This window comes from Brassica oleracea, chromosome C3 (assembly GCF_000695525.1).
Source record: "Brassica oleracea var. oleracea cultivar TO1000 chromosome C3, BOL, whole genome shotgun sequence".
In the NCBI taxonomy this organism is placed as follows: Eukaryota; Viridiplantae; Streptophyta; class Magnoliopsida; order Brassicales; family Brassicaceae; genus Brassica; species Brassica oleracea.
Genome location: NC_027750.1, coordinates 13,418,510 through 13,434,594, shown reverse-complemented (window position 1 = coordinate 13,434,594; position 16,085 = coordinate 13,418,510). Strand labels below are relative to the sequence as shown.

Below are 16,085 nucleotides of genomic sequence, written 5' to 3'. Positions count from 1 at the left end.
GAACCCACAAAACTGACTTCTCTCTCTCTTTCTCTATCCATCTATTGTCCACATATACTTGCATTTTTTATATTTCCATATCCTCCTTATATATCGCTAATACCTTATTACATCATAGGACCTTACGAAGCAAACAATCTCTCTTTTGTTTGGAAGAGAGAGAGAGCCAGAGCAGAATAAGAGAGAGAGAGAGAGAGAGAGAGAGAGAGAGAGAGAGAGAGGTTTGCTTTATTACACACACATCCGTTTAAAAATGCCAACGTCGATACAGTTTCGGAGATATTCCACGGCCGTAGAAGCAGCCAACGCCACCGTCAGCACCTATCATCGACACCACCACCACAAACAGCTTCAGAAAGTGAGCCTCACGCGTGGGATGGCTGATGTGCCGGATCACGTGGAGCTTTCCCACACGCACGTGGTGGGTTCGTCCCAGTGCTTCTCCGTTGTGGTGCAGGACGTGGACGCTCCGTCTTCCGCCGTGTGGTCGATACTTAGTCGCTTCGAACACCCTCGAGCGTACAAACACTTTGTTAGGAGCTGCGACGTAGCTGTCGGAGACGGTCGAGAGGCTGGCTCCGTGAGGGAGGTCCGAGTCGTCTCTGGTCTCCCCGCAACGTTCAGCTTAGAGCGACTTGAGATCATGGACGAGGATCACCACATCATGAGTTTCAGCGTCGTGGGTGGAGACCACAGGCTTCAGAACTACAGATCGGTGACGACGGTGCACGAGTTGGCGGACGATAATAAGAAGACACGTGTCGTAGAATCATACGTCGTTGACGTACCAGCGGGTAACGATAAGGAAGAGACTTGTAGCTTCGCCGATACCATCGTTCGTTGCAACTTGCAGTCGTTGGCTAAACGTTTGTTTCGATGATACTTTAGTTTACCTTTAAAATCATTTCTTCTTGAACTCTTTTTGTATATATAAATCTCGTAGCTTTAAAATAAACAGGACATTGTTTGTTTAGGTTCTTAATTTCCATAATATTCCTCGTGCGCAGTTACGCTACATATGTATGATCTTTGGTTAATCATTGAACAGTATAATGAATCAGCTAATGAGTGTTGTTTCTATATTTCTAAGACTGTGATCTCTTTTAACGTACGTAATAATGTATATTACCGACATTTTTATTAGGATAGTACTCATTGAAATAATTACTGATATCCATACTAAATGAGGAGATATGAACATTTCTGGGCAACCATAAAACCCATGTGCTGATCCATATGATTCGTCTTTCCTATATACTCTCTCCATATCACTTTAAATGGTGTTTTAAGAGAGAAAAAATGTTTCATTCTACGAACGAGAAAAATTGAATAAAATGTTGTAATTCTTTATATTTTGATACAGGGGGAGTATATTATTAGAGATACAAGTATATATAAATTTGTAACTATATATATCATTTGCATTCTCCTAAAATGTACAAACAATAGAATTACTTGGTCTTTAATCATTGTTACGCAATCAGAATGTTCGATCCTTAAACATAAACTCAATCCAGTCAGTTAGTAATTTCTATTCTTTAATTGTAATTGTATTTTTGATAAAATTTAGTTATGGTATATTGATATATAATTATATAAATATAATGATATAGTGCTAGGCCAAGATAAATGGTGACGGGTGATCCTGAAACTTGGTAGACTGAAAAGGAGATTACAGCATTATTAGAATTATCTTCCTTATTTCGAAACTACAATTTTTCAAATGCTGTCATTTCATCAACCAACTTTCCAGTAATACATATAGGATTTTGTTTTTATTCACCAAAATAAATTAAAATTAATCCTACAGAACTACTATTACTGCCAATGATAAAATTCATCGGGTCTATTTTATTTTTGAGATGTGTGAACCGTTACAATGATTCAGATGCCAAAACTATTGCTTTTCCAGATTTTCTTAGGATGTGATTGGCGACAACTTGCGGCGTAACTGAGTGAAAAATAAAAGAGAAAATGAAATGTGGAGAAAATGTGTTACGCTCGTTTCCACTTCATTTTAGTAGAGAGATGATTGACCAAAACCAATGCACTTTTATCTTATTTGTATTTTCCCTTGATTAGTGAAAAAAGTTGGAATGAGAGAAAGTCAAATTCAGAATAAAGTTTTACTCTATTAAATACATACAGTCACATCATGAATCTATACAAGAGTGTTATTGGTATTGATGAGAGTAACCAGGCGTAATACATTAAAAAAAAAATTGAGAGTAACAATAAATAGAATAAATAATGTAACACAAAAAGAAAAAAATAAATAAATCCAGCACAGCACACTTTTTTTTCCACCCGAAAGAAAAAAATAATCACTTTTACTCTATTTAAATAGTAACCAGCAGAAAAGTAAGTGAAATTTTTTTTTAACCTTATTGGTTGTATACTGGCTGAAGCGAGAGTAACTATATTTTTTTTTGAAACTGAGAGTAACTATATTTCCCATCAAATATATATCGCCATTTGTGACGTTCAATCGGAGCCTATATATATCACGCATAAAATGTAAAATATCGAAATTATATATAATATTATTTCTTATTTGAAATAGAGAACCCATTGAGCATGATGAAAAGACCTTCATTCTTTCAAAGTTTCCAAAAGCAAGATTTCGAGACTTGTGAAATCAAATTCAAGATTGAATAGATGATGCATAGAAATGTATATGATCGTACGTAAAAATGCAAGTGGGGGTGTAATAAAATCCAACTTGTTATAGAAAAAAAAAACAAAGCATGCAAGTTGCAAAGAAAAGAACGAAAGTCTTTCTTTAATATATTCCATAAATAAATGCATATGTTAGTAAAAAACAAATTGATTTATATGATTATTAGTTGTATTATCATATTACGAATTATATATAAACTTTGTAGTGGAAGGAAAGAATTGCAAGTTGAGATGCAAGTTGAGATGCAAGTTGGCAAGGAGGCTGCTATTAATGTTCTCACTCTTTTGGTCGTTTGTAAAATGACGTTAAAATCTACCCTTCTTATTTTCATGTGTTTTTTTTTTGCAGCACTATTTTACATTTACTTATTTTTTCTTTCATATTTTATTTATAAACCCCATAAGGTTTTTACATATTGTTAAGCCCTTTGTCAAAAAAAAAAAGGTTTTTACATATTGTTTCATTTTACTTTAAATATAATAACATATGCATTTCCGCGTGAACATGAAATTCTGACGAGTCCAAAGAGAGAGAGACGCTTTTTGGCATGTGACATGTTGCATATAAAGTACTAGTATTTAACTATTTTCCTTATATTCCAATCTATATAAACATGGATAAAAGATCGTGATAACGTACATAGTTGTGATATAATAAATTCTTTCAAAAAGCAACGGTAGTTCATATTTTCATATAGTCTTAGCTGGTCTATTCGAAAACAAATACAGTAGAACCTCTATAAATTAATAATTTATATAAATTAATAAATTTTGTCAGTCCTAACTTGGATCGGTTCAAAATTTGACACAAATCGATAAAATAATAAGATAATAATTTTTTAGAAAATTCTATGTAAATATATAGTCCCATTAAAATTATAAATTAATAATTTATATGTATAGATATTTTATATAAATAGTAACATATTATTATATTGTTTGCTTTATATTTACAATGGAATTATCTTTATATTTTCTTAATACTTAATATATTTTTGATGAGATTTTGTAATATTATATCTAAAACCACATTTAAGGTCTATGCAATATACATTATATATACCATATAATATTATAAAATTAGTATAAATGTCAAATTTTTTAAAAAATAACAATTAATGTTTATACACCAAAATTAAATATTTTTCTTATTTTAAAATAAATATATTTTAAAATAAAAATCTAAATAAAAAAACTTTTTTAAATTAATATCTCTATAAATTAATAAAATTTCAAAGTTCCAATATTATTAATCTATAGAGGTTTTACTGTATTAAATTAAAAAGATGTAGCTATCTATATCTTTAGTCATTTCTGATATACACAATTAATATCTATCCATATGAGTGTCTGAAAAAGACAAACTAAACTCAACATCTAGCATGAAGAATACTCCGATCGAGGACTAACATTTTCAATGTACTATATTAGCTTCTAGTGCAATATGATTTAGCTTAAGAAGCTAATATAGTATGGAGACCACTATATTTGAACATATATGTTTATCTGATTTCTATTTGCTCTCTCATTTAAAACAGAATCTTAACTTTGGTGAAAATTCAATTAGGTATTTACCAGTAAATTTTTTTTTGGTAATGCTTGGTTTTAAAATAATTATATTAATATGATTTGTAAACAACTCTAAATCATCACCAAAAGAACTAAATCTATACTATTATTATTAGAGAAGTGATTTCGACTATTTGTCACATTTTCCATAATTATAAAAAAAATCACTACTCCAATTAATTTATATCATAAAAAGTTATTTTAATAAATATTTATTGGGACCTAATATTTATTTATCATAATATTTAAGATAATGAATTAATAAACATATATTGGCAAATTCTACCGATCTCTATATACTATTATTTAAAAAATTATTTAAGTATGTATATTTATCATGGTATTTGGGGTACAACACAGCAACTAGAAATTATACAAAAAACATAAGAAAATATAAAATAGTACAACACACGGCCATTGTTCCCATGGGTCGTTGAATCAGTTCAGGCAATGCTGAGGAACCATCTTGCCACGTGTAGAACCATCAACATTCTCACATACCGCAGTGGAAGGACCACCCTCGACTCCCTTATGCTCTAGGTTAATGTCAATTAGCTCAACCTTCTTGCACGGAAAGCTCTTGCTACACTGTAGATTCACCGCCACTTTGTTTGTCGATGTTCCATATATGTTCTTTAATTTAAGGTCTTGGATTTGAACGTGTGACTCTCCCTGAAAAAATTAATGAAAACACAACTTTCTTTTTTCTTTTGTTGTAATAAGAGAAAAGAATTATCTAAGTTTGTATCTTGCACATAGAGATTTCACCTTCTTTTCACAAGGTGGGTGAGGACAATACTTCTGGTCGATGTTGATAGGGTTTCCAACGTTAATCATCTGAATATTCTCGTACACAAAGTTAGAAACCAAGATCTTCGAAGCTGAAGACTCCCAAGTCTTGATCCGAATACCGTCGCTAGTGCCGTTAAAGACTATGTCTCTTACGGTTAAGCCATTAACGTCCTTCTCTTCTTTGTTCTTCCCTAAGCTTCCGACACTGATCCCATGTCCGGGACCACAGTTGACATTAGAGATATCCATGTTGGTGGTTCCGGAAAGGATGGCGATACAGTCGTCTCCTGTACCAATGTGTGTCCTGGAGATGTTAATGTTGCTACAGAACCCAAACTTTAGCCCATCGGTGTTTGGGCTGTCGCCGGGAGCTGTTACAGTGACGTCAGTGATGTTGAAGTGATGGACAGAGAAGAAGTTGAAGTGTCCCATTTTGCTGTTGAGTGATGTTATCCCATTGATTCTTGAGTTGTTCACGAATGCAAATCCCATGGTCTGTGAGAATAATCAAGTTTAGTAAGACACTAGCAGACTAGAATATAAGATATAGACATATTATTATGTGGATATTGCCCCCTTCAAAACTACATATACTCGTTTTAATGACGTTTTCTATCTAGATAATTAAATCTATGAATTGAAGGGGTAATAGAAAATAATTGAATTGCACAATTTTCATTGTAAAATCATATAATAAAGCAATATGTAAAACGATTAAGAAGTGGTACCATAGCTAGCTTAGGACAATTGGGGTTTTTGTGGCAGTCATTTAGTGGCCAAGACTCTTTCCCTTGGCCGTCGAGTGTACCGGCACCGGAGATAATAAGATTGTTAATGTACCTGAATTGGATCCATGTGTCATTCTTAATGTCCCTGGGGTTTGAAGGAGCCAGTAAAGTTCCATCGATAACAAATTCAATCTGATTCGCGCATGGCCCTACGAACTCTACACCACCGAGATAAAACGTTCCTTTCGGTACGTAGATTTTACTATTACCACCTTTCCTTGTGCATGCGCTTTTCCATATGTTTGTGAACGCCTAATTTTGGACAAATAAAACAAAACAGAATCGATAAAATGTTTATTTTTGCGTGTTTCTATATATATTGGTCATGTACATACCTTGGTGTTATCAGTTTTTCCGTTAGCTTTGGCACCATAGCGGTGGACGTTAAAAACCTTTGGCCTGTTGGTCGGACGACTTGCAACGGCGGCGACGAACAAGAGAGACAAACACAAAGCCTTAAACGCAGAAGCAATGCAAGTCATCTTCTTAATTATTTTGTTCAGGGTATATAAAAGTGAGGATTTTGTGTTATTAATAAATGTGTTTAAGACACGATGAGAAGTGTCGATCTACTGTATTTGCTTATATAGACATAATGTGTTTCCATGAACTGTTAGTATAATTCTATTTTTTAAACACAAGAACTTGATTCTTGTTACTAGTAAGTAATCATCGGCTAATATTGGGCTGTTTCTTTTGCATTGCTTTTGGTTGATTATTTATGGTTATGGAAGTGTTCATATATGGTTATCTGATTTCTCTTTGCTCTCCCATTTAAAACAGAATCTTAACTTTGGTGAAAATTCAATTGGGTATTTACCAGTAAATTGTTTTTGGGTAATACTTGGTTTTAAATAATTATATTAATATGATTTGTAAACAACTCTAAATCATTACCAAGATACTAAATTATACACATATACAAATTATTTTTCATGTAATAATGATACGTACTAACTACTACTAAGTTAAAAATGTAAGGATACTTTCAACCATACCAAAGATAATGGTTAGTTTCCTAATTAACACCTAAGAACATTGGTAGTTATTTATTACACTATATTTTTTATGAGGTCTAACGTATATTTTTGGTCAGTACAATGGATTAATATCTTTTGCTATATCTGGATGTATAGAGGATCGGCTTAAGCAACAGCTTGGTTGCATTTGAAGTTGAGATCATCCAAGGTTCCAAACGTCTCTTATTTAGTAGGTACTAGGATAAGACATGCGCAAGTAAATTTATATGAAAATTATTTAAGTAATATTGTATGGAAAAATAAATTTATATTCTTGATCGAATTAATATTTTGACCATTAATTTTTTTTAAAACTTTTTGTTAATTACATAATTTATTTACAGATGAGCTGATCTCATTTTAAAAAATGTTTTAGGTCAAAAAATCACTTATCGCATACGAACGTTCTTAACGTTAAGGCCGAAGAATTTCAGGTCTACTATTTGGTTACAATGAAATTATGTCAACCCAGTTTTATATCATGATTTAAAAATTTAAAAGTTAATTATGGTCGTGAGAAGTTTACGTTCACATGTCAATCCTATGTATCTTCAATATTTTTTTCTTTTTGTGTCTCTTTTTCATTTTGGTTATTGCTCGATATAAATATTGATTTTGGAGTTTATTCTCATTTCGTTTGTTTGTTTTGGTCTGAGATTTAGAAAATGTTTAAGATTTAAAATTATTAAAGAGATACAAATTTAGGTTAAGATCCGAACCTTTTGTTGAATAAATATTTTATATTTATTATTTATTTTATGTTTTCTGCATATTTTGAAATAATAAAATAATAAGTATATATACTAAATAACTAAGAAATCAGTTCTATTGTGTAATAAATTAGCGTGTGCATATAAATCAAAGATCATTTTTGTTTATTCGCAATTATTTTAGGGTAAATAAATCAAAACAATCAATCTTATCTATCGTATATGATATATAATTAAATTTAAATGATATTAATATAGATAATAGTATACTTTTAATATGTATATTTATTAAAACATATTTCTACTTATATGGTTTTATGATTATTTGCATATTTGTGTAACAAAAGTTTACACCAACAATTTTTTTTTAATGTGGGATGTTTAGTAGTTTAAATAATTTATAATCATTTTAAAAAAACAATGAAAATTTCAAAACTAAAATATTAACTTTTCAATATATGTTTAATGCAAATATCAAAATATAAGTATGTAATTTAAATGATATGAAATATATATATATATATATTAACATAAAAACATATTAAAATAAAGTCATTTATTCATATGGTCTTATAATCATTATATCTTAATATAGAAAAAAATTCAAACTTTAATCACAAAAGTTCATGTGAGACTTTTAACAGTTTTACTAATTTATACTCGTTTCGAAAAATTCAAAATACAACATATACAAAAATATCTAGATTTTTTTATTTGATTAATGTAACTGTGTTATTTATTTAATAATAAAGAAATAAACAAAAATGATAAAAAGTATATAGATTGTTATCAAATCTTTATTATTTAAAATCATTAATTGTCATATATAATTTAAATACATTAGGTAATTCCATAGGTTTTATTTAAAGAAAGAATAGATAATAAATTTCAATTTGATAAATGAATGGTCCATAATGAACATACTATATAATATAATATTCTCTAGCAATTTAATTTTGGACCAACAAAATTCTCAATTGATTATAAATTCACCACGTAAGCAAAATTTCATTCCAACTATGTGACAATTCAGCATTACACTTTTTAATTAGCACAAATTACAGATTATAATTTTTTAAATATTTCTCTATTAATATATAGGAGATTGAGATTTCTTGGTACAGTGCTTCGGTATTGTTAGTGTTGAGGTTAATAACTAATCTAAAAATAAAATATAATTTGGAAAAAGTTAACCATTCAATTGAAACTTATACACGTTAATACTATACCTTATTAGGATTTAAGAATCTGCTTTGTTTGAACTCGTGTCTGGTAAATAAATATATTGCTTTCATTTAGTAAATAAGTTACATTTGCTCAAAATACAATTATGTAAATATATAGCGATTAAACTCCGGCTCGAACTCGATAGAACCCGAACCGGTCTCAAACCAAACTTTTATTTAACCCGAATTAGGCTAATTTTGATAAACCCGAAGAATCGAAACTCGATTGGACAAAATCGAAACCCGATTGGGACCCAATACTCAGGTCTAGTTTATATAAGACTGATAGTTAGATTTACGTGATACGTTCATTATCATTAACTTTTACGAAAGCACATTATTAGCGTTTTCCTTAACTACCAAAAAAAAAATTTAGACAATTCATTCCTTAGTTTTGAAGTCATATTTAGTCTTCAATATAAAATTCCATATTTACCTAATGAAGAATTGTGTACCAAGCATAAATATTTGATATATATGATCGTTTGGTGACCTTATAGTTAGAATATACATAAATATTATGTATTTATTTGTTTCTTTTAATAGCGAAAAATATAAATTATACTTACCAAAATTCTATTATTCTATATTGTGCGTATATCAGTGACATAAAATTTTTTTATGCATTCTAACCGAAACCACCAAAAGTATTTGATTGACTATGGTTTGGCTCAGTTTGAATTAAAATGACTTAACAAACATTAATAATAGACAAACCGTATATTAATTATGTTTTATACTGATATGGTTTTGAAATATTTTTTGTATACAATATAAAAGGATTTTTTGATTAGTTAAATATGTACTCGTTCTTACTATATGGTATACTGTATAAGAGATTGAATGTCCACTCGAGTATATTTTATAGAGTTCCAATTATATTGTTGTCTTCAACATAGAATAACAAAAATTCAACTAATGTAGAGATTCCAGTTTACTCAACTTATATGTGATGAACCTAATAATAATGAACAGTTTGTACGATTCTTTTTTTTGTTTACTACTCGGTTTTTAATTGATTTAGACTGATTGTACATAATGTATATTTTTATCCAAAAAGAGTCACATTTGCAACAGTCTTCTTTGATTTGTTTAATAATCATGTGATTTGTTCTTCATTTATCTTTGGTGTAGGTTCAGCTTTTGGAAGAAACTTTTAACATGCAAGAACCTTACTCATAATATACAAATAACTGATATATAAGGCACTCGTTGGTCTTAATACGAGTATGACGAAAAAAATTAAAAGCGACTTTTGATATAGTTATGGAAATATGTGACAACGTTATATTAAACTATGGTTTATATTAGGTGCTCTAGAATTCTTAAAAATTAGATTTTGAAGGCATTTAGAAGTGCAACATAGGATAAAGTTTTTTTTTAATTAATACAAAATTAAAGTTCTAATTTTTTAAAAGATCCTCAATTAATATATAGGAGATGTAAATATGACTTGAGAATAGGTCAATGAAAGTGTATATATACAAGAGAGTTGTATATATACACAAGAGTTAGATCTTTTTTTTTGTCAACCTATTTAACTATTATATTAAAACCAGCATATTACATAGTTTTGTATATTACATCTGGCTTTCTTAGCTAATTCATCAACCAAACTTAGTCTACTTCTTGGAACACAAGAAAAAGTGAACTCATTTGCTTTGGAAGCTTCCACGATATCCTGTATCATGGAGAAACACTCCGTGTTACGGACTTTAGTGATGGTTGCTGCAGTAGTATACTGGTTCAACTCATCCACAAGTGATTTACAATCACTAAAAAAGTTTAACTCGCTTAAAAGCAAGTCTTCTCATTTGCTGTACTGCCACTGTTTCTGCATCTCGTGGTGTGTTTGTTGGGTTGATCGAGGAGGATCCTTGTAGGTGTCGAGTGCCTTCATTGCTGTATAAGGAGCAGCCAACACCTGCAACCTCCTTATCATCTTTCCAAGAAGCATCTACATGGCAAAAACATTGATACTCTGCTGGTACAGCTTCTTGTTCTTCATGTGGGTGCATGCATGATCTCCCTACTCTGGCCTCCTGCTTTGATTGGTTATTTGCCTCTTCCCATTGACCTGAGTCTCTCAATGCATCATGAATTACCTTTCAGGATATGTTCCCTCTTTTGTTGGAACAGTAAGCTGTTGCGCATCTTCCAAATTCTCCATCCAATATAGAAATTAAGGTGCTCTCTTTTGTCCTTTTTAACCAAAGTGATCATCTCCTTTATGTTTTGATGGGTATCAGTTTGCACACTTTCATCTTTACCAAAGCTTGTAGGTACTAGTGACCAAATCTCCTTTATTACTCTGCACTCGAATAGGATGTGATTCTGCGTTTCAGGACCTTCTCCACATATTTGACAAGTGTTATCAATCTTAATATTCCTTCTTCGCATGTTTTCAGCAACAGGTAATCCATCATGGAGAATTCGCCACCAAAATGTTTTGATTTTTGGAGGAAGGCTTAGAGGACATATGGTTGAGTCTCTTCAGCTCTACTGACATTTCTCTGCTTTCCTGCCCTTCTGATTTATGAAATGGGTTTCACTTCATATCGGATTTTAACAGCTGTACAAACAATTGGTGCACATCTTGTTGCTCTCCAATATATCTGTAATAGTTAGTGTATGTGTTTAGTCTCCAGAATCATGGCATTTCAAACAGATGCTTTGCTCAAGCCCAATCATATGATCCGCAAAACGACACCGTTTAGGGGCTCGCCTCTCTGACGTTTAGTCGTCTTCCTCGCCTCTCTTATCCGCCTGAACCCTAATTCTCCATCTCGATCCAGGTCAAAAACATCGCCGACATGGGAGCCTACGTGTCGCTCCTCGAGTACAACAACATCGAAGGCATGATCCTCTTCTCCGAGCTCTCCCGCCGTCGGATCCGAAGTGTGAGCAGCTTGATTAAGGTCGGGAGGATCGAGCCCGTCATGGTTCTGCGCGTGGACAAGGAGAAGGGGTACATTGATCTGAGCAAGCGTAGGGTTAGCGAGGAGGATATACAGACTTGTGAAGAGAGGTATAACAAGAGCAAGCTTGTTCATTCTATCATGCGCCATGTTGCTGAGACTCTTTCTATTGATTTGGAGGTAAATAAAATTCCAATCTTCTGCATTTAGTGTAAAGTAAGCTACCTTTGTGTGGTGATGCTGAGATTTGGAATTGTTATGTCTTGGTGATTAGATCTCTTCATCTGCAGCTATTATAGTTTACTGATGTAACCCTTGCTTATACATTGATTTGAGTTTTACTTTTGCAGGAGTTGTATGTGAAGAACATTGGTTGGCCTTTGTACCGTAAACATGGTCATGCTTTTGAGGTAAAAATACTTGTTTGTTTAGCCTTTTGTTGCATCCCTGTAGATAGCTATCTCTCAAATGTTTTTTTTTTTTTATTATTGTTCAGGCCTTCAAGGTCTTAGTAACTGATCCTGATTCTGTGTTGGGTTCCCTCACCCGTGAAATCAAAGAAGTTGGGCCTGATGGGCAGGAGGTATGGTATATACTTTTCTCGCGTTTTCTTTTATTTGTTAGTACTTAGTACAAACTTCCTTTGATGCTAATGTTACTAGTATTCTATTTGCAGGTGACTAAAGTTGTACCCTGCTGTTACGGAAGAAGTGAAAGATGCGCTTGTGAAGAACATCAGGAGGAGAATGACACCACAACCTATGAAAATCCGTGCTGATATCGAATTGAAATGTTTTCAGTTTGACGGAGTTGTTCACATTAAGGTCGTAAACCCTTTGTGTATTATCTAATAACATATGAAATTAATCAATGATTCTCACACTTACTTGCGTTTTTTTTTTCAGGAAGCCATGAGAAAAGCTGAAGCTGCTGGAAACGAAGACTGTCCTGTTAAGATTAAACTGGTTGCTCCACCTCTGTATGTCCTTACTACTCAGACTCTTGACAAGGTTAGGCAATCTTCTACCTTGAAAATCATGATTTGCCTTATTACACGCGAACACCCGTCATGTATACTTTGTTAGACACTTATGTAGCTTTGCGAGAGCGAATGTGTAAACGCTATGTTCTGTGACTTGTGTCCCATTTTTTTCCTAATCTTCTCAGGCTTTCTATAATATAATCACAGGACCAAGGGATTGAAATTCTAGAGAAGGCCATAGCAATTTGCACGGAGACAATTGAGGAACACAAAGGCAAGCTCGTCATTAAGGAGGCACCTAGAGCTGTTAGTATCTTTTCTTATTTAATAATTGAACCATCCCAAGTTGCATGTCACAAGAAGTAGCTCTCCTTTATTTCTTGAGTTTTAATTCTCTTGTCTATCTATGTTGTGACAGGTGAGTGAAAGAGATGATAAGATGCTGACAGAACACATGGCTAAGCTAAGAATGGACAATGAAGAAATTAGCGGGGATGAAGAAAGTGGCGAAGAGGAAGAAGACACGGGGATGGGTGAAGTTGATATCGATGGTGGAGCAGGAATCATTGAGTAGTCTTTTCTCTTAAAGTAGAACCTCCCAGAGGAGATTTCTTTTTTTTGATACAAATGTTATTTCAGCCGTTGAGAGGTTAAAGTATCAAACATTACATTCATGATCGGCTTCCTGATCATGTGTTCTTTAGGAGTTAGCCGTCGTCGTCGATATTGCTCTCTCTCGTTTACACAAGTTGGTAATATATTCACGTGTCTCTTCACCCACAACAATCAATTTAATGAGGCCGTTTGGTTTTGTTTTAGTAATCATCATTTCATTGTTACGGAGTTATCTGTGCATGATTATGCTATCTCCCAAATATGTTCTCGATGTTAAGGTTGAGAAGGCAGAAGATGTTCTCGCACATTTAATATGTGATTCATTAAATGAAAATTGTTTAAATAGAAGTTTATTGGTTATTCAAAAGGATAAAAATGAATTAAATGTACAAAGTTACATTGGAATTGTAGAATGACATTTTTTTTAAATAAAAAAAAATAAATATAAAGTGACACTTATTATGAAACAAAGAGTATTTCATATGATCTGTGAATGCATGTCTATGTCTTCCGCTATTTTTCGGGTTTCAGATATGTTTGTATGGAAGCAGATCAGTACTTTACGACAGCTGTTATCACCTCGCGCCGGTCATGTTAACAAAGAGAAATCAGTAGCACATGTCTCCCTTCAAGAATAAAAACTGATCAATGCATTATGCCCATATCACAACACCACATGATGCATTTCCCTAAGAAAAAATGCATTTAAACGAGTGCCATAGTGACTCGACTCATCTCATCAATGCCCAAGCCCGTCATTCCTCCCAACTTCAAAACTGTTTAAATCACCTCTAAAATCTTGCATATTATCCCGGTATATCACCTCTATTCCAAAACATGTAACTCCCTCAAAAGAGGGAAATCAAGTTACAAAATAACATTGAAGGTCATGTTATCTTCTATGCAATACCAGTATGAATGTACATATATGTGCTGTACCGTAATGTATCCAACATACTCCTATCAAGCGGGCCGGCTCAAACATTTTACGGGCTCTGGGCAAAATAAAAAAAAACCTTTTACATATAAAATTGAAATGTTGATATTGTAGCTACAAGGTAAAATAAAATCATTTTCGTTTGAAAAGGTAAGCACAAACCATAAAAATAAAACCATCTTGCTCTTTTTATAGCTTATTTTTTTCTTGAGAATGAGATCATTTGCTTCTATAAAAACCTTCAAAATATAACAACTTCCCGTAAATCTGGAAAAAAAACAGTAATCATCCTAAAAAGATATGCAATCATAAAAACGGTTTTTTTCGAGTTTTACTCGATGCAAAATCATGTATGGCAGTTTAAAAATCAATGCTTTCTAATATATTCTTTTCAATACATAAAATAGCCAAACCATTCAATCTTGCTTGAGACATTGAATATCCTAAATAATTTTTCAACAGCTTTAATTTTGAAAAGCTCGTCTCTGCTGAGGCTACAGTCACAGGTGTAGTCAAAAGAATTCTATAAGCAATTGAAACATTTGGATAACAACCCACCCTTTCAACAAACTCTAGAACTTCACTTGGTTCTATAGATACACCGGGTAAAGTCGTTTGCATCATTCTCAATTCAGAAAAGATCATTCAAATCACCATCAGAAGAATCAATGAGTTTGAAGTTCACTTTCGTCTAACACTTTTAATCTCAAAGAATCAAATAAATACCAAAAAACACTTTTAAAATTCATCATTTGATTTTTTTTGTCAAAAAAAAAATCATCATTTGATCAAACTTGTTCTTCACCGAAGTTATTGTCATGTCCACGACAACTAAAAAATAGTCAACTCCTAATTGTACTTGTTCACTTGGATCAGTTTCATCAAGCAGTTTGATTTAATACTATTACCAATAATGTAATTTATGTTTCTATCATTATTTACGTTTTGCATTCTAATAATTTAATTTTCATTTTATATTTAAATTTCATTAAAAAAATATATGCATTATATATTCAAAATAACATAATTGACAGTTTAAAGTAAGAATACATCATATGAAGTAGTATAACAGGAGTTACCTTTGTAATAGTTGAACCTAGATAACAATGAGATCCAACAAGCTTCAGCTGGTTAGGATGTGCCTTCACGAGGTCTAAAAACCACTGAAGCTCACACTAGGTGGTTAAAAATTTGTTGTATTTTTAATATTGAAAACTATAGGTAAGATATGATGAGTACGCTGAATAATAATATATAACTTTCAGCTATCATCTAAATATTTAATTCTCTTGCTCATCTATTTTTATGTAAAATATATGTTCAATTCAGAACTGATTTAGATTTTGCTTTTGTTTTAGAATCGTTAAATTTTCTTTATATTGTCCACCGTCTTCAAAAAGAAATAGACATTGCTGTATAAACATATTTTTACTTGGTTTATTTTAACCAATTGATTAGGTTCATCAGTCTAACAAAATGTATGGTTATGCGATATTGGTTTAATATACATACTAAAGTTCTCTTATTAATCCGACAAAAGAAACAAAAAAAGTTTTAGCTAGATTATTGCATTAGAAATAGTTAGACCAAAACCTTGATTTGATACAGATATCAAAGTTCCCTTATAGTTAGTGAAGATGAAGTTCTAATGAATAAATTTATCACAGATTCACAATTGTGCTGCTATTTATATGAGATGAATTATCAACTTATTTCCAACAATTATCAAAGCAACAACCCTACAATATATAAATGTAAAAAATAACTAATCACATAAGTTATATTGTAAAAACTAATCAAAACAATACATGAATATTAGTGGTCGCTTCAACATCATCCAAAAGACTTTA

The 16,085-nt window shown here is 31.9% G+C and overlaps 2 protein-coding genes and 1 pseudogene across 2 annotated transcripts; 2 read left to right on the top strand and 1 right to left on the bottom strand.

The window, feature by feature from the left end:
- LOC106329437 (abscisic acid receptor PYL6-like) lies at positions 1–1,082 on the top strand. Its single transcript, XM_013768092.1, has one exon. The coding sequence runs from the start codon at positions 254–256 to the stop codon at positions 878–880; it is 627 nt and encodes a 208-aa protein (XP_013623546.1). The 5' UTR covers positions 1–253; the 3' UTR covers positions 881–1,082.
- A 3,518-nt stretch (positions 1,083–4,600) lies between these two features.
- LOC106333535 (exopolygalacturonase) lies at positions 4,601–6,396 on the bottom strand. The gene is made up of 4 exons (XM_013771970.1): positions 6,164–6,396; positions 5,769–6,080; positions 5,017–5,535; positions 4,601–4,920 (listed from the first exon to the last, which is right to left on the bottom strand). The coding sequence occupies exons 1-4, from the start codon at positions 6,308–6,310 to the stop codon at positions 4,687–4,689; spliced, it is 1,212 nt and encodes a 403-aa protein (XP_013627424.1). The 5' UTR covers positions 6,311–6,396; the 3' UTR covers positions 4,601–4,686.
- Positions 6,397–11,560: 5,164 nt separating this feature from the next.
- On the top strand, positions 11,561–13,466 carry LOC106329921 (annotated as a pseudogene).
- The last annotated feature ends 2,619 nt before the right edge of the window (positions 13,467–16,085 follow it).

Excerpts from the sequence above, each read along its gene's own strand:
- LOC106333535 (XM_013771970.1), bottom strand. The coding sequence starts at position 6,310 with ATGACTTGCATTGCTTCTGCGTTTAAGGCTTTGTGTTTGTCTCTCTTG. Across the intron at positions 5,536-5,768 it reads ATTGTCCTAAGCTAGCTATG|ACCATGGGATTTGCATTCGT; the intron begins GTACCACTTCTT and ends TTATTCTCACAG. Across the intron at positions 4,921-5,016 it reads ACCCACCTTGTGAAAAGAAG|GGAGAGTCACACGTTCAAAT; the intron begins GTGAAATCTCTA and ends TAATTTTTTCAG.
- LOC106329437 (XM_013768092.1), top strand. The coding sequence starts at position 254 with ATGCCAACGTCGATACAGTTTCGGAGATATTCCACGGCCGTAGAAGCA.